The sequence below is a fragment of the Gobio gobio genome (assembly GCF_949357685.1).
Source record: "Gobio gobio genome assembly, chromosome: 7".
In the NCBI taxonomy this organism is placed as follows: Eukaryota; Metazoa; Chordata; class Actinopteri; order Cypriniformes; family Gobionidae; genus Gobio; species Gobio gobio.
The window spans coordinates 4,570,466-4,593,135 of record NC_137103.1 but is presented as its reverse complement, the minus strand read 5'-3'; the positions used below and the strand labels follow the sequence as shown (position 1 = coordinate 4,593,135).

The following is a 22,670-nucleotide window of genomic DNA, read 5'->3' as shown; positions in this document are numbered from 1 at the left end:
CTTAGTCTTCAAATGCTCATCCTTGGGCAGATGAAAGAAGTTTGCTTTTGAGTGGCACTTCAGAACACAGCGTCTCGTGGCCATGATGTTTTCTAGTTTTCACTGGCGTCTTGGAGCGCAATAAGTGGGCGTATCGTATTCAAATAACTTGACAAGTTGACGTCATCTAGTCAGAGAAAAAGCTTCGGTCTTCTAACGATTCTTAAAAATGACTCCGAGTCGACTCTTACTTTTGAAAGAAAATAACTATATATACGGTGCACTGTCATATTTCAAGCTATCACAGGATGTTTTTGTTCACTTAGATCTATGTTACACACTACATGAAAGGTAAATTTCAAAATTCCATGATAGGTGCTCTTTAACTCGTCAAAATAATGTGAGCAATTTTCATATTTTAATTACGTCAGGTTAATATAATATAATTCAAATTTTAAATAATTAAAAACGCAGTTAGTTAAAAAAAAAGTAAGGCAGCAAAAGTTTTTTTTATTTATTTACATTGTATAGAATGGTTTCTGTGCCGATTACAGTTTTGCCTTTTAGAAAGAACATTATTTCTATCTTTTAATATTAAATAGATTTTCAGCACATCAAATGACGATGAAATACACCAAGAAATAAAGTCTAATTTCCTCTGACATCTATTTTACTATTTGTATCTACATTTTCTGTGCATTTTTGTGATTTTAGACACAACAGAGTGAACAGGACTTTTATTTTGCTCCGGCGATGACATCATAAATCTGCGCCGCGCTTCTCTGTTGTGATTCGGCTGAAGAAAGGTTTGTGTTTTACACATTTAAAGTGTCTAATTCGATGCGAACCGTTCTGTGTATTTTATAGTGTTTACAACGACTATAAAACGAATAAGCTGTTATTGAATGTAAGATTGTAATGCTTTGTCTATCATTAATGAGCGGTATTTAGTGAGTAAAGCTTGAGTAACAGAAAAGTTGCGTCTCATTTCGCTCCATATGTGGTGAATCAGTTCATCATAAACATGAATTCAGTCTCTCTGACATTAATAATGGGAGAAACGGGTATTTCTGAATCAAACAGTTGAACCGATGCTTCGCCAAATGATTCAGTGTTTGAATCGCTCGATTCACTGATCAATGCAACAATGACTGTAAGGAGAACACAAACACGAATAATGACAACTTTAACAAACCAAATGAATGAATTTGTACTACTAGTTTTGAGTTGTTGTTTTTTGTCTAATCAGGCCATTAACTGTCAATCTGACTGACTCTTTCCAGTTCTCTGACTACTAAAGTTTGGATTTATTTTTCTTAATTATTCTCCTCTTAAACATGACTTTGTCCAAACACACAGGAGAACTGCTGGAGAAGCCTCTGAGATCCACGTGACACTGTTATAAAGATGGCGTTGATTAAACAGGAGAGTGAAGACATAAAGATTGAAGAAGTGTTCAGTGTGAAACATGAAGAAACTGAGGAGCAAACAGGTTAGTGTCATTCTCAAAGCTCAACTCATGATCCTCACAGCACACATGAGGGATATTCTCCACTCACTACTGCTTCACATCAGACGTGTTTGCAGTGCTACTGATCCACCATTAAAGGTTTAGTTCACTTCAAAATTAAAATGTCCTGATCATTTACTCACCCCCATCTCATCCTAGATGTTCATGTCTTTCTTTCTTCAGTGGAAAAGAAATTAAGTTTTCTGGGGAAAACGTTGTAAGATTTTTCTTCATACAGTGGACTTCAATGGCAACCAACGGTTGAAGGTCCAAATCAATGCAGTTTTAAAGGCTCTGCACTCTGCACTCTGCACCTAGGGTGACCACCTGTCCCGCTTTGCGTTGTACCGCACAGCATTTTCACCCCTTGTCCCTCATGTCGCATATTGAGAAAATGTCCCGCATTTTCACCAGTCTGTTGATTTTTAATGATCATATTGAGAAAACATGCATGCGTTCTTTTTGCCTTTTTAAGAAAGCATTTATATTATTTTCGCGGCATCGTTTTTCACCTATATTTAATCAGAAGTAACATCCCGCCTTACACAAATATACAAAAGCCATTTTTTAAACCATATCCAATGGTTGAAAAGAAAGGAGTAAACACGGTCACTAGTAGGTTGTGACGGCTGTCAATCAAAATGTGGAGCGGTGATTCGTTCCATGTGTTCCCTGTCAGAAAACGAATGGATAGTTCTGTATATAAATGAATATTTATATAAAAAATTAAAAATACAATCCCCCCCCAAAAAATGTGATGTGTATATATATATATATATATATATATATATATATATATATACATTTATACATATTTACATTTATATACAGAACTGTATTTATATATATATATAAGATTAACTAATGTTGTTTTATTTGTTTCATTATTTATTTAGTTGGATTTTAGTTGCACTTGGTCAGAACTGTTTCAAAAGTAGTTATCTGCATGATGCCTGCTGCCTTTGGGCTCAGTTATGTTGAATTTAAGATTATACAACAGTTTCAGGTTATGTTTTAGTGTTGGTAACATGTCCCACATAAACTTAGTAATCGTCCCACATTTGGTTTGTTTGATGGTGGTCACCCTATCTGCACCGAGGAAAAGGGTCTTATCTAGAGAAACAATATATATATACACTTTACACCGATCTATTCCTTTGAGGCTTCCAGAGCAAACAGTCTTAAGCTCAAACAGTATTATATCTCACGGAGTGAGACAGAAAAGGATCAAATTGTATTTCTCTTAGAAAATATTATATATTTATTAATACAACAGTTCTTTCTGGTTCTCGAATCTGATTGGCCGTTTCACCGTTTGTATCACTCCACCTGCGGCGACTGTCATGGCGGCTGAGCAAATCCACCATAAGTTTTAAAATACTACTGTTATGTCACAAAATGTAGTTTTAACAGTTTTTTTAGAATGTAGTTATTTAGACCTCAAATTTGTGGCTCATATATAAACATAGCACCTATTTTACAATTTGTTTAGACGCTTTCGGGAAGCTACACAATGGGCTACACACAAAAAAAAAAAAAAAACATGCAGGTTGTCTTACCTTACTCCTCTCCGCTAAAATTAATATAAATCCAATCTTCAATTCCCGACCCGCGCTATATGCACATTCAGGGCCTGAAATTAACTTTTTTGACCACCAGCCACAGTGACTTTTTACCAGCCACTTTTTTTTTTCTCCTCGACATTAAGCCTGTTCACGTGCTTGTCCGAATTTTTTTTTGGTGTGTGTTGTAAATATAATTTATTCTGAAGAAATATTCTCAACAGTGTTCAATCAGCTGTGACAGCTCTGATTGAATATAGGCTATGCTTCAACTTTCAGTTTATATTCTTAAATTTGATCTATAAATTAAATTAGAATAATAAGACACTGTAGGGCTGTTACCAATCAAATTAAATAATTTACACTGAAAAATTACAACTGCATAAAAAATTATATGGGATTGTTTTAAATATTTTTGAATATACAAATAAGAAAAGTTTGAAAGAATGTTTAAACATGAAAGTAAACCACCAGTAGGTGGCAGCAGGTGACCCTTTTTAATGAGGGCGTCATTGAATCGATTCGTTCAAACACTGATTCATTCAGTAACATTGATTTCTCCACGAGAGGCTGCGCGAGTGTCAACAGCGCAACATTGTTACTGTCAGTTTATTATACATTACATTAGGCTGTATATTATTATCCACTATCGATCGCCACTTAAATTCAACTTAATGCACAATCATTCTTGCATTTTGTTGATTCTCTAGTTTTTTGTTACTGATGTTTTAATCTGTCTAGTAAAATTCTCTTTCACTTGCCCCTTCAAAAATCCACTTGTCCCACAAACATTGTTCTTTAACTTGTAAGAATACACATTTAAGTGTTGTCAAGTTATTAACGAAATCAATATAAGTAAAAATAAATAAATAATAATAAAAAAATAAAATAAAAAAATTATTTTTATTCATTGATGTCCCGAGTCACAGACAGTCATAATGACTGCTGCTAATCTGAGTCCACAGATATAGCCCTACTGCAGCTCGTATGTGAACACATCACACACGGCTGTGTTGATGGATGATTTAGTCACGTTCAGGAACGGTTAAACAGAACTAAATATTATTATTACTGGTAAAGTTACCGCGTACTGGACATTTTGCACATTTAACAGAGTTCACATCAACGAAAGCAACAGATAGGCTATGAGCTGGATTTGATTCATCAGCTCATTTCAAGATCAAAGACCGCAATATGAGAGAGTGATCTAAGCACTGGCAAGAGCATTTAGTCTCATTAGTTTTAATGAAGATGATTGTGTTTTTGAGCATCTAAGACTTAGCCTATATTCAGTTTCACTTGTGGCAGTTTGCGTGTTGGCTTGCTTTACTCATTTGCGGCGATGCGAGTTGCAAGCGCTATACTCTAAACACTGCGAGTCAGTCTTGACAGTCGCGGTATCATGGTCTCATGTTGTTTCCACCAGCGCAGCACATCTCATTGTTTCTTTTAATTAATTAATGTCTAATATATAAAACGAAGGATAAGACTAAAAAAAGGCCCGAAGCCCGGCTTGCGTTTGAGGTATGACGTGAAAATTGGCCCGGCCCTAGTAAAAATGTCGGGCAGAAATGCAGAGCTCTAGCCTTAACTTCTATGTACTTACATCAGAAAATGAGTACACTGTATTATTGTATTCATATTGTATTGAAAAACACTTTTGCAGGTGTGGAAAAGACAGAACATTTATTTTTGTCTCATGTGGATGAAAGAAAACAACGAGGCCACTCCTTACACCGCCCCCAGCGTCGTTTTGATCTTCATAATAATACAATAATTTAGTTCAGTTAGAGAATAAACACTACAATTAAAAACTGAATGTGTCTTTTAAAGTGCAAGTGAGCCGAACAAAAGTCACAGGACAAACGCAGCAGGAGTCAGACTTCATTCATCACGAGAGGGAAGTAAGATCTGAGCAGAGCTGAGATAAGTGTGGCGGTCATTCTCAGCGTGTGTCTAGTCTGGAGCGTTTTCTGATCGCATATGGAAGATAAACTTTCATAGGAATTCATTGAAAAGTTGAAACACTCACTTTACTCTGCACCGCTCCGTTATGAATGCCGGAGGCCGAGCCAAGCACATTTACATTCTGTGCGTGAGATCTCTCCCCTATGGGCGGGTTAAAACATAAGGAACAGCTCCTTCTACTGGCCGTAGTTTTTAGCCTCTAGCCAAAAAATCCTCTGATGACGCAAAATGGCGAAATTTGCGTTCATCGGAGGATTTTTCCCAGAAATAAAATGCATAATTCTCTCGTCTCAGGGGGATATGAGGGGGGAAAGTACCATAATTCAAATATACTATGGGGTTTCTACTGATACAAAGCTTAAAGGGGCTATATGCGTTTTTCTGAAATTTAAACTCGCGACTGACACCTGTGGCCAAAAAACAGAACTGCTCTCATTTTCTGCTCGCTCTCGCAGTGGTGGTGACGTCACATCCGCAGACAGCGCGGGAAAAGACGACCCGCCAGAAAATATGAAAAATAGGATACAGACTTATAGGTGCACCCACTGTGAGCGGACAAGGTGTCAGTATGCTCATCAGGAGATCTTTGAGTCATAAATGGTAAAATAAAAAGGCTATTGTTACGTTTATTTTGGGGAAAAAGTTGCATATAGCCCCTTTAACGCTAAATCACTGAAGTTACCCTTTAAGTTTAAGGGTAAAGTTAGGGACAGGTGTGGTGGTATGAGTAAGTTTAAGGGTAGGGTTAGGGACAGTGTGGTGGTACAATATTGATATTATTGATATTATTTAGTCCATATCGCACAGTCCTAGTGTAACAGAAGTCCACCGGATGCGAGTGTAGATGAACCCAAGTGCAGTTTATTTACAATGCATATTCACATACCAAACATAAAATAAACAAACGACTTGGCAGAGAAAAACTTAACTAGACCATGAACATAAACATAACTTGACCATAAGTGTGAGGGACCGAGAAGTCAGGAACAAGGCACTCAAGCTTTCCACTGAAAAATGGGTCTTTATTTGAACCCAAAACTAAACTTTACAAACTCATACATTTCTTAACACAAATAAACAAACAGAAAATGAGGTCAAACAATTCAAACAGAAACGAACAAACAAACAAACCAACAAGCTACAACTGACCTACCCAAATGAACAAAAGCAACAGCTTATAAAGGAAAAGTTGGGCCCATTACAAATTAAGAGGGAAACAATTAAACTTTACATTGAACATAACTCAAGTAAATCAAAATTTAACCAAACAAAGAGATATATTAAATCAAGATAACGAAAAGCAAAATGTAATGAAATACTATAAGTGTACATCTAAATAAATCTATTAATAAAGACATCAACTATTTCTCCTCCCCCGGGCAACCTCAGCAAATGGTATGTCCGGGCGGAACCAATCACGCTTAAATTCGTTGTTCCTGCCCGGCCTCTAATTTTCGTCACACCAGGTTACGGCTGCAGCGGACCATGTTTGAAGATCATTGCCACACTCACGGGTAAACTTAAACTCAAAATAGAAACAAATGTAAGTAACAGATACAAAGCAACGAATACAAAGTAACTAATTTGTGTGCACTTCAAATCAGTAACAATGTATATCAAGTTGTGTTGTAAACGTAAACCTAACAATAAAGAATCAAATCAATCTTGTTTGCTTTGTGTGGTTATTATAATAATCATACTGAAACAAAAAAATGTGAATGACAAAAGAGGGAAGTTTAAATAAAGATTATCCTTAAATGAATAAACAGATGTATGAGTTTCTGTAGATATAAGTGGGTGCGTGTACAAGATACATCCACATTACCAATCTTGTGCGGCCACCACTTGGGCCGTCACAATAAGCCTGGATTAGACATGGACTCACCAAACAGTGGTTCCAAAGACATCAACACAAACACAACCCGTAACCGTGACAACCCCCTCTATATGGGCGGCTCCCAACACCCAACAAAACCAAAACTATACAAAACCGTACAGGAGGATGGTGGGCCAGGCCCGTGCAAGGGGACAGGACATGGACCCTGGCAAGGGCGGAGACGGACCTGGGCCGTGGAGCGTGGGCGAACCTGGTAATTCAGGAAGCCGTGGAGGCACAGGCAGTTCAGGAAGCCATGGAGGCACAGGCAGTTCAAGGGACCATGGCATTGCATGAAGTCCAGTGTGACGTGGTGGTGCAGGCAGTTCAGGAGGCCATAGAGACAGACAGTTCAGGGTACCATGGCGGTGCAGGAAGTTCAAGGGACCATGGCATTGCAGGAAGTTCAGAGTACCATGGCATTGCATGAAGTTCAGGGGACCGTGGTGGTGCAGGCAGGTCAGGGGATCATGGCATTGCATGAAGTTCAGGGGACCATGGCATTGCATGAAGTTCAGGGGATCATGGCATTGCAGGAAGTTCAGGGTACCATGGCATTGCATGAAGTTCAGGGGATCATGGCATTGCATGAAGTTCAGGGGATCATGGCATTGCAGGAAGTTCAGGGTACCATGGCATTGCAGGAAGTTCAGGGTACCATGGCATTGCATGAAGTTCAGGGGACCATGGCATTGCAGGAAGTTCAGGGTACCATGGCATTGCAGGAAGTTCAGGGGATCATGGCATTGCAGGAAGTTCAGGGTACCATGGCATTGCATGAAGTTCAGGGGATCATGGCATTGCATGAAGTTCAGGGGACCATGGCATTGCATGAAGTTCAGCGGACCATGGCATTGCAGGAAGTTCAAGGGACCATGGCATTGCAGGAAGTTCAGGGTACCATGGCATTGCATGAAGTTCAGGGGACCATGGCATTGCATGAAGTTCAGGGGATCATGGCATTGCATGAAGTTCAGGGGACCATGGCATTGCATGAAGTTCAGGGGATCATGGCATTGCAGGAAGTTCAGGGTACCATGGCATTGCATGAAGTTCAGGGGATCATGGCATTGCATGAAGTTCAGGGGATCATGGCATTGCAGGAAGTTCAGGGTACCATGGCATTGCAGGAAGTTCAGGGTACCATGGCATTGCATGAAGTTCAGGGGATCATGGCATTGCATGAAGTTCAGGGGACCATGGCATTGCAGGAAGTTCAGGGGATCATGGCATTGCAGGAAGTTCAGGGTACCATGGCATTGCATGAAGTTCAGGGTACCATGGCATTGCAGGAAGTTCAGGGTACCATGGCATTGCATGAAGTTCAGGGGATCATGGCATTGCAGGAAGTTCAGGGTACCATGGCATTGCAGGAAGTTCAGGGTACCATGGCATTGCATGAAGTTCAGGGTACCATGGCATTGCAGGAAGTTCAGGGGACATGGCATTGCAGGTCAGGGGGCCAAAGAGACACAGCCTCCGTGGCCTTAGCCAGGCACCTAGAGCCCCTCCTCTGCAATTCCCACAGTAAATGAGGATCCATTTAACAGGAGGGCATGGTCTATGTATTGGGCCAGGGAAAAATGTATCTTTCCCCCTGGCATCCGTGAGCGAATTTAAGTCCATGCCGAAAAATGTCCTTTAGTGCCACGTCATTGAAATGTGACAATGTCCACAGAATTTCTCCACATGTGCATTGATTCCCTTGACAGAGGCAAAGCAAACAAATTGCTGGGTTCATTGTTTTGGTCTAGTATGCTGTAACGGAAGTCCACTGGATGCGAGTGTAGAAGAACAAAAGTGCAGTTTATTTTTCAAATACCAAACATAAAATAAACAAAAGACTTGGCAGAGCAAAACTTAACTAGACCATGAACATAAACATTGAACATAAAGGCCAATTTATACTTCTGCGTCGAGTGCACGCAGAGGGTACGGCGTACCCTACGCATAGACGCGTTGGATACGCCGTACCCTACGCCGTAGCCTGACGCGCACCTCTCCAAAAATGTAACAACGCGTCAATTCTACGCGGACCGCAAGCGCTGTGATTGGTCTGCCAGAACCCTTCCCTCAGGTCAATAAATAAATAAAAAATCTGCTATAGGAGTGTGTGTGTGTGTGTGTGTCCAGAAATTGGATGATAGTTCCTTACGTCTGCTATAACACACTATTTTGCAGTCCAGCGATTCTTTATGGTAGTAAATAAATACATAGATCCGCTGAATATAGTTTATTTATTTTCTCATTAAAACCAAAGATGTTAATCAGTAATTGTATATCAAGAACAGGGACACATTAAGGTATATTTCGTGAATGAAGTCTCCGCAACAACAATCGCTTGCTGAGCCACCGCTGCTGAAAACAGCGGCCACGAGCTCCGCATGGTTTCACAAATGCATTCCAGCGCCAGATCGCCTTATTTAACTTTACTAATCAACTAGAGATGCTTAATTTGTATTAGATACAACAACTCAAGCTGCAAGAAAAGCCGCTCTCTCACTGCTGCTGATATTCCGACATGAATGTACAGATTCTACACATCAAGCTGCTTCTTCTTCGGCTGTTGTCTTGATTACACCAACATGCCCGAGGACACTGCCTTCTAGCGTCTGCATGTGGAATTGCACATTGACGCAGACAACAGCGCAGAAGTATAAATGCTCACGACGGCGTCGGCTACGCGCGTAGCCTACGGCGTACACTACGGCGTACTCTCGACGCAGAAGTATAAATGGGCCTTAAGCCTGGACTAGACATGAACTCACCAAACAGTGGTTACAAAGACACGAACACAAACAAAACCGTGACACCTTGTCAGAAAGCTCTCGAATTTCATCTAAAATATTTGAATATGTGTTCCGAAGATGAATGAAGGTCTTACGAGTTTGGAACGACATGAGGGTGAGGAATTAATGACAGAATTTACATTTTAGGGTGAACTAACCCTTTAATTCTTCAGGATTGTTTGAAAATGACTGACCGGTGTGTTTGGTTAGTGATGGGACTAAACTCTGTAGGACAGTGGCCCTCCAGGACTGATGGTGTCCATCCCTTGTTGTTGTTGAAAAATCTAATACCACCAGAAGAGATGTAGCCATGATCATTTGCCAAAAGCAGATGTTACGATCTAAGTCCTTAACCCTTAATCGTCCCTTGGGGTCCAGCTGACCCCACTGGACTTTTCCTCCATTTTTTAAAAGTGTTCCCTTCATCTCAGGGCCATGAGACTCGGTGACTTTTCCTACATAATCTATCTAAACATGCACAAAAAAATCTGGGCTTGATTTGGTTGTTCTAAAGGTGTGTAAAAAATTTTTTACCGTTTAAGTCCCTCGGGGTCAGATTGACCCCACATTGAAAATGAATGGGAAAGTGTAAAAAATACATTTTTTTGACTTTTTTTGTCAATTTTTTTTACTAAATCCAGTATAAATCTGAAAATTTTCACATTTATATCAAGGTCTGGTCCTAGAGCATAAACACAAAGTGGAACGAACTTTCTGTCTCATACACACACGCACATACACACACACAAACACACACGTGTGTGACTGCAACAGAGAGCATTTTTATAGAAACTGGCAAATAAAATCAACAAAACTGGCATAAATCTGAAATATTTTCATACATAAATGAAGTACTAATACTAGAGCACAAATGCAATATGGAACAAGCATGTTCACTGACACGCACACACACACAAACACAAACACAGGTGTCTGGAGCATTTTTTTGGATTTTGGCAATGAATGGGAAAATGTAAAAAATGCTTTTTTTTTCACTTTGTTTGTAAAAAAAATCAACTAAATCCAGTATAAATCTGAAAATGTCTACATTTATATCAAGATCTGGTCCTAGAGCATAAACACAAAGTGGAACGAACTTTCTGTCTCATACACACACGCACACACACGCACACAAACACACACATGTGTGACTGCAACAGAGAGCATTTTTATAGAAACTGGCAAATAAAATCAACAAAACTGGCATAAATCTAAAAAAATTCCATACATAAATGAAGGACAAATACTAGAGCACAAATGCAACATGGAACAATCATGAGAAAGAGAGGGAAAAGGGCAAATAAAAGAAAGATGAACGGCAGCTTAACTTTTGCATAACTTCCCTATGGACCTCTATTGGATAATGTGGTCATTGCACTCTCTTTCTCTTTAACTATAATTCCTAATGTTTTTCCACAAACCTACAGATGGCGGTATTCTATCCCTAACACATAGAGCAATGTCCAAAAACTATTTATATTTATTTAAGATCATCATTCAAGTGATTTTTTTCATAAAAAAATTATTTTAATGAGCCAATTTATGACATGGTTAAGTATTTGTGCAGTAAATAGGTAAAAAACTACCAAATACTCTCAAAAACACAGCATAAATGTATAGTTGAGAAGTAAATAAAAAAAATGATATATAGTTTTCCATGTAAAAAAATTATATTTCCTTATGCAATCGCTCTGTAAAAGCTTGGGGTCTATCTGACCCCAAGGGACTCAAACGTAAACCCTACTTGAGGGGCGATTAAGGGTTAAATCGCAACAAACAAAGGGAGACGCTACACAACCGCTGCATAAATAATAAGATTTATTTAACATAATAAAATATGAAGTGTCAAGTATTCAGTTTACATGTTAGTCAGCGTGTAAGCGTATGAGTGTAAGTAGGAAATGCACATGTAATCAGTCCAACAAAACATCACCAAAAGGAAAGTCCAAAGCAATACAGTGAAGATGGCTCCACGTGAACTCCAATGCGGCTGTGGTCTCCCTCCAACTCCCACCTAACGTCAGATCTCAGGAACTCATGAGGAGCAAACGAATAACACTCTGCCAAGCCCAACTTGCTTTGCTCTCACGTGCTTCCCATCCTTTGCTCTCTTCCTTCTCCTCTGTTTGATCCAGTCCCTCTTAAAGGAACCTGATTAGGTTCAGGTGCGAAACCACACCCTCCATCAGCCAATCATCTGTAACTCAGGGATAAACAAACTCAGGGAACCGTCACACAGGTCATTTGTAACTTCAATAAGCACAATTTCTGTGATATGATTTTGATAATGGTTTTGATAACTGCAGGCTTTAAAGTATTTCGGACAAGTCCTAAAGAAAGCCAAGAGATAACAATATTGAGAAGAAGTTGTGATACTAACTAAATTCTTGTAGGATCTAGCATACACATTGGTTTTCATGCTTTGCATGTCTTAAATGTTCGATGTCTGTTGCTTTGTGCCATTAAACTGGTGTTATTTGTCTTTTTCTGCCTTAGACCTGAAGGCACTGAAAGAAGAGAGTCAAGAACTGAATGAAACAGAAGAAAAACACCAGATTAAGAAACTTCATAATTTCACAAATGAAGAAGAACCTTTCAGTTGCTCACAGACTGAAAAGACTGTATCACAAAAAAGAGCTCAAAAGACTAAAGGTCATTTCACATGCCAACAGTGCGGAAAGAGTTTCAATCAAAATAGAAACCTTAAAATCCACATGAGAATTCACACTGGAGAGAAGCCATTTACTTGCCAACAGTGTGGAAAGAGTTTCACTCAAAAACCAAGTCTTAAAGCCCACATGAGAGTTCACACTGGAGAGAGTCCATTCACCTGCCAACTATGTGGAAAAAGGTTCAATCGAAAAGGAAACCTGACGGTCCACTTGAAAGTTCACACTGGAGAGAGTGCATTCATCTGCCAACAATGTGGAAAGAGTTTCACTCAAAAAGGGAGCCTTAAAGTCCACATGAGAATTCACTCAGGAGAGAAGCCTTTCACCTGCCAACACTGTGGGAATGGATTTATTCGAATAGGAAGCCTTAAAAGCCACATGAAAATTCACACTGGAGAGAAGCCTTTCACCTGCCCTCAATGTGAAAAGAGTTTTAAACATAAAGCAACTCTTAATGCCCACATGAGAATCCACACTGGAGAGAAGCCGTTCGTATGTGGTCAGTGTGGAAAGAGTTTCAGATTTACTGTAACCCTTAATCACCACATGAGGATTCACTCAAGAGAGAACTGTTTTATATGCCATCAGTGTGGAAAGAGTTTCACAGACAGGACACAGCTTAAGAATCATGTACAAATTCACATTGGAGAGAAGCCTCACATGTGCCTTCACTGTGGAAAGACTTGCAAAAACAAAGCCAATCTTGAGGTTCACAGGCGAGTTCACACTGGAGAGAAGCCGTTCACCTGCCCTCATTGTGGAAAGAGTTTCGCTCTCAAAGGAAACCTTGAGGTTCACATTAGGCTTCACACCGGAGCGAAGCCTTACAAGTGTCCTCAGTGTGAAAAGAGTTTCACATATCATAGAGACCTGAAATGTCATTCGCAAACTCATTCGGGAAAGACATTGCAAGGTTCTGAGTGTGGAAAGAAGTTAACGAAAAAGAGCAATTTCAAACCCTCTGGAGGAAGGATTAATTTTGAACAGTGTAATAAAAAAAATATTTTGTTCTCACGCTTACAGAGACCAAGTGTGAGACCATATTGTTGTTCTCTTTGTAGAAAGAGTTTTAAATGGCCCAGCAGTTTCAAATGGCACCAGAAAACCTGTGCAAAATCAAAGATACGTTCACACCGCAGTTGAATGTGGCCAATTTTTCTGTGGTTCAATTATTTTAGTTGCTTCCTTCACCTCTTTTTTTTGTCATGTACACGAGTGTGTGTGGTCATACTCCAGTATGGACTCATTCAGACAAGGCTGACATGGGAGGAGCTTGTGTTTAGTATTTTTCTCTTTTGTCCACTTTCAACCACTTCTGTCCTCATTTATTTGAAATAATGGCTTTTTTTCAAATCCATGGACAAAATAAGCTTGCACATTTTACATATGAACGAGCACGGAGACGACGGAAAAACACTTGAGAACATCTGCTTCCGTTTCTGCTCTGACCATAACGAATGCTGTGCGTGTGTGTTAGAAATCAGAAATGGTAAGAGAACATTGTGCTTGGTATGTTTTTCGTCTTCAAACCAAACGTAGGCCGAAAAAGTTTAAATCCCGTCTGGCTAGTGCGCTTCCCATAATGTTTACGCACTAGGTCAGTAGACGGACATTAGTGGCTGTTCGAACACATTTGACCACATGGGCGTTCATGCTACGAAAGCAATCCGGTCAAATGTGTTTTCCACTACTTCTGGAAGTGGCCGAAAGTGGACAAGCTCAAAACGTTTTAGACCCTGATTACACCTGTATTTAGCGTCATCCACTTGTAATCCGATCGACCAAAACGCATCTTAATACCAGGTGTAAACAGGGCCTCAGTGAATGTGTGTGTAAAGGGGCTTTCGCACTGGGTATTTCTAGGAATTTAGTTATAGGAACTAGCCGCCAGGGTCCTGCTGAGTTTAGCTCCAACCCTAATAAAACACACCTGAACCAGCTAATCAATGTCTTCAGGATTACTAGAAGGCTACAGGCAGGTGATTTGTATCAGAGTTGGAGCTAAACTCTGTCGGACAGTGGCCCTCGAGGACTGGAATTGCCCACCCCTGCCCTAGGGCCATTGTCCCGGTTGGATTCACACCTCCAGTAACTCCGAAGTGACATAAGCCGTGCTTGTTCTTGTGACTTTTATTTTGATGGCGCTGAGTCTGAGCCCAACAGCTCTCACATTCTCCGTCTTCATTAGCTAACGATCTGTTTAACAGTCCTGTCTAATACGTTATTAGAACTTTATAAACAAAGGAAGTAGACAGTATATGAAAAAGTATTAGCGTTTGCCATGTGGTTGATGCCCAATGTCGCTAATTTAACAGAAACACATAATCATGTTTTACTTGGTCCACTCAAAGTTGTGTTGGATTTTCTCTTCTGCGTAAAGGTTGAGAGGTCCATCTATCAGTGTTTTCCATGTTCGTAGAGTTATTTTGTGGAGTAAATACATAGGCTATAATATGTGTGTGTACGCAGCTTTTTTTAAAATGGGGGTTTTGCGTGCATTTGGCCAATCAGCGTACACTTATATCACTGGTAATTCCTATTGTTCTGGGTTAGGCCTTACTCTGAAGTAGGAGCTAATTTAGTCCCCCCCCCAAAAGGCGTTCCTAGAACTAAAATCGTTCCCAGTTCCTACTGTGCGAATGCGCCAAAAAGTGGGTACTTCTGCCATTTGCTTTAGGAACAATGATACCATAAGAGACATCACTTAATTATATTAAGCTATACAAGTCTTAACACCAGGGGTTCCCTTTAAAGTGTTGGCAGTTGATCAGGATAAATCTTGATGATAATAAAGTTATATAAGTCTAATGATTGGATTAGGGCTGTAAACTCCTGGACTTCATTTGTTTAAGGTCATCACCTAGGTGCTTTGTCTCTATCTCTAATCATTGCCCCCTAAAATGTAGGGTACACAGTGCAGTAGACACTTTTTGTTACTGCAAATATGTGCTACTGCAAGTAGGAGCTAATTTAGTCCCCCCCAAAAGGCGTTCCTAGAACTAAAATCGTTCCCAGTTCCTACTGTGCGAATGCGCCAAAAAGTGGGTACTTCTGCCATTTGCTTTAGGAACCATGAAAAGATTCCTTCAGTGCGAAAGCCGCTTAAGACTGTTTCCTGCTAAAACAGAAGATGAGCTCAAAACGCCCTGCAATAAAACAATAAGACTGATCTGGAGAGAAAATCTCAAAGACACCGCCTTGCCCTGCTCTCCCTGCTGTCAGGTGCATTTCTTTCTCTTAGATTCATTCTTTGAGCAATTGATGCATTTATTATTTATGAATTGTCTTCTGATTGTGTAATTGGCATGATACATTTTTACCTGACTTTTAATAAAGTGTTACATTTTATTTTATTTTGACTTGGTCTGAAATTATTAACTCTAGTAAATAATGTATCCATTGTTACTGCAAATATGTGCTTAGGTTAGTAATGGACTAAAGTCCAGTTTTGAGGAGAGCACCAACTGAGATTTTAGAGCTCTGGCTAACACTTGGTACTGGTTCAAGTGTACTTAGACTGTAAAGACTAAAAAGGGGAATTGACCAACCTAAATAGGGTGAGCCTTACCTCTGAGTAATGTAATGTTACTCAAGCTGAGTATACATGGTAACCTAAGCAACACTGGTATCCAAATGAGAAGAGAAGGAGATTAATTGGTATCTTAAGGAGAAGTACATTGTATTTGGCATTTAAGTTGAAGATGATGACTTAAGATAAATGAGTTTCTGGTAGTAGTTTTCTGCCAGTGCCTGTTGTCCACATTCTGAGTTAAACAATCCTGGAAACTGAGACGATCACATTTTGACTTTAATGGCTCTCAGTGGACCTGTCCTGTTCTTTAAAGGGAACCACTGGTGTTAAGACTTGTATGTCTTAAAATAACTTAAATGATGTCTCTTACTGAAATATGTAGCAGAAAACCCATGAAATATTTGTTATTTAAAAAATCCACATCGTTTTATGTATATTTTGAACAAAGGGGGAGCCATTTTGTTTAGGTGCGCAGTTGATGACATCAAAACCGTAGGCTTAAACAAAATGCTGTACCATCGATTTTTCCCCACAGGAAGTCTCAATGCCCCCGGATATCAAGTGAAATCCACGCTGTGAAACAGCAGAAACAAGAAGCACTAGATGCCATCCTGACAGGATGTAAACATGCCGACGCTTGCAGAAACCAGAGTCTTTAGGAAGTTTTATTTCTTCTTGTCGCTAGACTTGCATCACTTCTCCTGTTGCCCTTCAACTGTGGCATCATCTAAGTTTTTTTTCAAGTTATGATATGGTAAAAATAGCAACATCGAATGCACACCTAAACAACATGGCACCCCCCCACCCCACCCCTTGTCCAAAATATATATAAAACGATATTTCATGGGTTTTCTACTACATATTTCAATAAGAGACATCACTTAATTATATTAAGCTATACAAGTCTTAACACCAGGGGTTCCCTTTAAAGTGTTGGCAGTTGATCAGGATAAATCTCGATGATAATAAAGTTGTATAAGTCTAATGATTGGATTAGGGCTGTAAACTCCTGGACTTCATTTGTTTAAGGTCATCATCTAGGTGCTTTGTCTCTATCTCTAATCATTGCCCCCTAAAATGTAGGGTACACTGAGTGCAGTAGACACTTTTTGCTTTTTTCATCACTACACAAAAACTAGATGCTGTTTCAATTTCCAGCCGATTTCTACATAGATAGCTAGCTATTGGAACAAGACCACTTCCGAGCCATATACAGAGTCTCATTTTATACCTTAAGCCCGGCCCCTTCCCGCCCGTTTTGTACACAGGTAGTGAAGCTAGCTAACAAAGGTACATTTCGTTTTAGCAAGCGCTGGACAAAGAAACAATCCTGGCATGCAACCTGCTCTGTATTTGGCTGTAAAGGCTCACAGGCGCCCTTACACCGAATCCCAGACTTAGAGGAAAAAGCAAAATGGCTTGATTTTTAGTTTGAAGGAAATGTCCCAAAAAGAGTGGGCAAAAACTTGCAGCACCATCTACATCACTAAGGCTAATCAGGCTACCGGGATACAACTAAATTAAGTTCAAGGGGAGGGATAAGTTAAAAAAAGTTGGTGTTTTTTTTTTACTAGTCTGGTTTGCTACCCACACAATCAATGTATTTATTTCTCTACCGTAACTTGTTAGAGACTATGCTGGAAGATGAGGTCCCGTCAACTTCTACTGATGAGCATTGGCTCGCGTCCGACTGTGAGAGACAAGTCTCAGCGCTGCTTGTAAACGTTGATGACCCCAGCAACTGGGCTGTGCCTCTAGATGACAAGACTGTGAATTTACTCACTGTCATAGTTTGCAACTTTAATGTCCCCTCGAATCAAGAAAAAAGACACTTTTCAGATGACGTCTATATAATAAAGTTGCCCAATGGTGAAAAAGCTCATAGAGACTAGATTGTCTTATTTGCACTGCAAGTTAGCTTCAGACCAAACTTGCTAATGAGAGCAATAATGATTGGAGACATTTGGCTGCTGTGCTGAAATGACACAAAACATCCCGTGATCATATCACAAGTGCTGCAAAATTGGAGACTAAACGAAGATTCGAGACAATGACATCTATAGACTACGCACATCAAAGAGAGATCAATTGAGAACGTGCACACTGGCAGACTGCTTTAGTACTTTCAACCGTTAGGTTCCCTTTCGAAAGGGAACTCGTGCTGCGTCAGCTTGACGCTACGGGGAACGCCTCCAGCGTGACAGGTGTCTGAGCTACAATCGAATCACATCAGTCCTACTGACCGGCGACAGCCGATGATGTCATCAGGGTGCGACCAGGAAGTATATAAGGGCGCCTCTGCCAACATGACACCGCTTCTTCGTCTTCAGTGACTGTCTTGTCTGGTGTTTACATAGAAAAGAATCACGTTAGTTGAAGGATGAAGTGCGCACAGAAGACGCGGCACTTTAGGAAGTGCGCGGATCCGTGTCCGAGGTATTTGACGCCTGAAGACACGCATAATCTCTGTGTGTACTGTCTGGGGGAAGAGCACGCGCGGGAGGTTCTCGAGGGAGGGATAATTGAGCTAGTATTGCTAGTGGAGGCCAGCAAATATTATATATGCTACACGCTGTGTGTGCTGTACACCCCTTTATTATTCCCAGTTCTAAAAATGCGTTAGAATTAACGCTGGGATTGCTGCTTTTTCCTGAGGGTTTGTAGCGAAAAAAAAAAAAAAAAAAAAAAGAGGGGCTTGTTTTTCTGAGGAAAGGCTTGGCATTTTTTCTCCTAGTATTAAACTACTAACTGGTAGCCGCCTCAGGGTAAGGCGGTCTGTTTGTTCTCTCAGTGTAAATTTCTGGAGAATGCAGGATCAGACTATGCTAGAACTACAGTTAGATCTAGGGCCAGATCAATGTAATGACTGGCACTTTTACTCGAGTGCCCTTTTTGCTATGATGCAATAATAGTGGCCCTGTTCGGGATCTCGGGTATAGATCTAGATTGGCCTAGGCTTTCTAGGGATTACGGAGTCGCGCGCCAAGAAGCGCTAGCGCTCCGGGTAGCTGTTCCTTTTTTGAACTTAGCTTTATTATTTGTCCCTAATGCAGCCTCCTCTTACGCAGAGTAGTCCGGCCAAGGCCCGCCCCCTTGCCTGCGTTCTGGGGCCTTTGCTAGTAATGCAGGTTGGTGCTGTGCAGAATTGATAGCGACTTAGCCAGTAGTCGTGGGGCAGGGTTAAGGCGTTTTTTCATGCAAGTACGAAAATTCCGTATGCATATTCAACCCGGCCCTCCAGAGCTAGTGTTTAGAGGCCGCCAGTTTTTTGGCAGGCGCTGGCCTTTCTAATGTAAATTTTCATGGCCAGTTGGTCGTACTCCCCTGACAAAGTAGGGTAGATTTGAGTACCTCCACATCCAGCTCTGTATCATTCTGCCTCACCCATGGCTCGGGTTGAGCAGCACTTCACAACCTTTTGGTTTATGTAGGTTTGGTCGTGAGCTCCCTTGTAGCCAGAGCATTGCCATGGCTGACGCCCTCACACGGTATGATAGGCGCTATTAAAGCTAGGACCTTCATGAGGTGGGTGGCGTATGTGGTACTCCCCCCGCTTAGGGGGTACAGGGCGTTTGGTTTGCCGAGTACCCTGCTATGGACAATGTGATTAGGTTCCAGTGTTTGTAGGCGCTGCCGATAAGATTGCACCATTGTACAGTTGGCTCCAGAAGGAATTGGAGGCCTTCGGGATGGGTCACCCAGCTAGGCTGGGATGATTTTTTAGGCCAGCTGGCTGTGGGTAGCCAGCTGGGGCAGTCTTGGCAGTAGACTCCAGGTCAGGTGGTAGGCCTCAGAGTTAGGCCTCCTTGCGAGTGAGTCCCGACGTTTGGGGAGGTTGGCAAATTACTAGCTGCAACCTTGAACATAGGTAGTCAGCCTTGGTAGGCCTCTGCAAAGTTCGGCCCCTTGTGTATGCTGTATATATTACTCCCCAACGATGTCGGTTTCACATTTACATTACATTACATTTAGTCATTTAGCAGACGCTTTTATCCAAAGCGACTTACAAATGAGAGCAATAGAAGCAACTACAACAGTCAGAGGCTACAGTATGCAAGTGCTGTAACAAGTCTCAGTTAATCTAACACAGAACACACAGGATTTTTTTTTTTTTTTTAAATAAATTAGACAGACAGAAAAATGAATAGAATGTTAAGTGCTATTCTTGATTGGTCAGGTGCTGCTGGAAGAGATGCGTCTTTAGATGTTTTTTTGAAAATGGCTACAGACTCGGCTGCTCGAATTGAGATAGGCAGGTCATTCCACCAGGTGGGGGCAGTCCAGGAAAAGGTCCGTGACAGTGATTTCATGCCTCTCTGGTATGGCACCACAAGGCGTCGTTCACTGGTAGAACGCAAACTCCTGGAGGGTGTGTATGTCTGAACAAGCGAGTTAAGGTAAATTGGTGCAGAGCCAGTGGTTGCTTTGAAGGCGAGTACCAGTGCCTTGAATTTGATGCGAGCGGCTATTGGTAGCCAGTGGAGTCTGATGAAGAGAGGAGTGACGTGCGCTCTCTTCGGCTCGTTAAAGATCACCCTCGCCGCTGCATTCTGGATCAGTTGCAAGGGTTTGATAGTGCATGCCGGAAGGCCTGCTAGAATAGCATTACAGTAGTCCAGTCTGGAGAGAACAAGAGCTTGGACCAAGAGTTGTGTGGTCTGCTCAGATAGGAAGGCTCTAATCTTCCTAATGTTGTATAATGCAAATCTGCAGGACCGGGTTGTTGCAGTAATGTGGTTAGTGAATTTTAGCTGATAATCGATCACAACTCCAAGATTCCTGGCTGTCCTGGACGGAGATATGGTTGATGATCCTAGCTGAATGGAGAGATTGTGATGAAGTGCTGGGTTGGCTGAGACCACAAGCAGTTCAGTCTTTGCAAGGTTGAGTTGCAGGTGATGCTCCTTCATCCAGGCAGAAATGTCTGTTAGGCAGGCAGCAATACGAACACCAACCGTGGGATCATCTGGTTGAAATGAGAAGTAGAGTTGAGTGTCGTCTTCATAGCAGTGATAGGAAAAGCCATGTTTCTGAATGACCGATCCCAGTGATGACATGTAGATGGAGAAGAGAAGTGGTCCAAGCACTGAGCCCTGTGGAACTCCAGTGGCTAGATGATGTGACTTAGACACTTCACCTCTCCATGACACCCTGAAGGACCTACCTGAGAGGTAAGACTTGAGCCACTGGAGAGCAGTTCCTGAGATGCCCATCTTCATGAGAGTTGACAGGAGGATCTGGTGGTTAATTGTGTCAAAAGCAGCAGACAAATCCAGTAAGATAAGTACTGTGGATCTGGAAGCCGCTCTTGCCTGCCTCAGTGCCTCCGTAACCGAGAGCAGGGCAGTCTCAGTTGAGTGGCCGCTTTTGAAGCCTGATTGGTTGATATCCAGGAGGTTGTTCTGTTCAAGAAACATAGAGAGCTGGTTAAAAACAACTCGCTCGAGTGTCTTTGCAATGAAAGGCAGAAGGGATACCGGTCTGTATTTTTCTAAAAGTGCTGGGTTCATAGAGTGTTTCTTTAGCAGTGGGGTTACCCGAGCCTGCTTAAATGCTGTGGGGAAGGTCCCGGTGTGAAGAGAGGTGTTGACAATGTGAGTGAGTGCAGGAGTAACAGAAGAAGAAATGGCCTGAAGGAGGTGAGTGGGGATAGGGTCAAGCGGACAGGTAGTGGGGTGGTTGGAAAGGATGAGTTTGGAGACTTCAGCTTCAGAGAGCAGAGAAAAAGAGGGGAGTGTATGTGTTATGGTTGTTGAGATGTGCGTGTCGGTTTGTGGTGCGGAGAATTGGCTGCTGATGGAGGAGGTTTTTTGTGTGAAAAATGATGCAAAGTCATCAGCTGTAAGAGTTGATGAAGGAGGGGGGGGGGGGGGGCAGAGGAGCGAAGAGAACGTTCTGAAGAGTGCACGAGAGTCAGAGCAGTTGTGTATTTTGTTGTGATAGTATGTATTTTTAGCAGTGGAGACGTTACTAGAGAAAGAAGCGAGAAGAGACTGATACAGGGTCAGGTCAGTAGTGTTTTTAGTTTTGCGCCACTTCCTCTCTGCCGCCCGGAGCCCAGAGCGATGTTCGCGGAGAACATCAGACAGCCAGGGGGCAGAGGGAGTGGTGCGGGCTGGCCTGGATGAAACGGGACAGAAGTTGTCTAAGCAAGATGTTAGAGTGGAGCAAAGAGTGTCAGTAGCACTGTTAGTGTCCAGTGCTGAGAACTGAGCAGGTGGAGGGAGTGAGGAGGAAACCATAGTGGATAGACGGGAGGGAGAGAGTGAGCGTAGATTACGCCGAAAGGTAATCAGCGGAGGAGTGCGTGTTGTGTTAGGAGTTAGTAGGAGGTTAAGAGTGATGAGAAAGTGATCTGAGGTGTGTAAAGGAGTAACTAAAGTGACGTCTGTGGAGCAGTAGCGTGTGTAGATAAGATCAAGATGGTTACCTGATTTATGAGTAGCTGTAGTAGATACTCGCTTAAGATCAAATGAGGTCAGAAGAGTGGTGAAGTCTGCAGCCTGGGGTTTATCAAGGTGAATTTTGAAGTCACCGAGCAGTACCAGAGGAGTGCCATCCTCAGGGAAGTGAGAGAGTAACATATCCAATTCCTCCAGGAAGTTACCCAGTTGACCTGGAGGACGATAAATAACTACAACATGGATTTTAGCAGGGTGAGTGACAGTGATTGAGTGCGATTCAAATGAGCAGTTGCCAGATAGAGAAGGGATGGGCTCAAATTTCCAATCATTTGAGATGAGCAGACCAGTACCTCCGCCCCTCCCAATCTGGCGAGAGGT

General features: G+C 41.6%; 1 protein-coding gene across 1 annotated transcript; it reads left to right on the top strand.

The window, feature by feature from the left end:
- The first annotated feature begins 728 nt into the window (after nt 1-728).
- Nucleotides 729-15,708, top strand: LOC307128953 (uncharacterized protein). Its single transcript, XM_079821043.1, has 3 exons — nt 729-785; nt 1,339-1,471; nt 12,181-15,708. Exons 2-3 carry the CDS (start codon nt 1,387-1,389, stop codon nt 13,497-13,499), a joined length of 1,404 nt encoding a protein of 467 aa, XP_079677169.1. The 5' UTR covers nt 729-785; nt 1,339-1,386; the 3' UTR covers nt 13,500-15,708.
- The last annotated feature ends 6,962 nt before the right edge of the window (nt 15,709-22,670 follow it).

Excerpts from the sequence above, each read along its gene's own strand:
- LOC307128953 (XM_079821043.1), top strand. The coding sequence starts at position 1,387 with ATGGCGTTGATTAAACAGGAGAGTGAAGACATAAAGATTGAAGAAGTG. Across the intron at positions 1,472-12,180 it reads AGAAACTGAGGAGCAAACAG|ACCTGAAGGCACTGAAAGAA; the intron begins GTTAGTGTCATT and ends TTTCTGCCTTAG.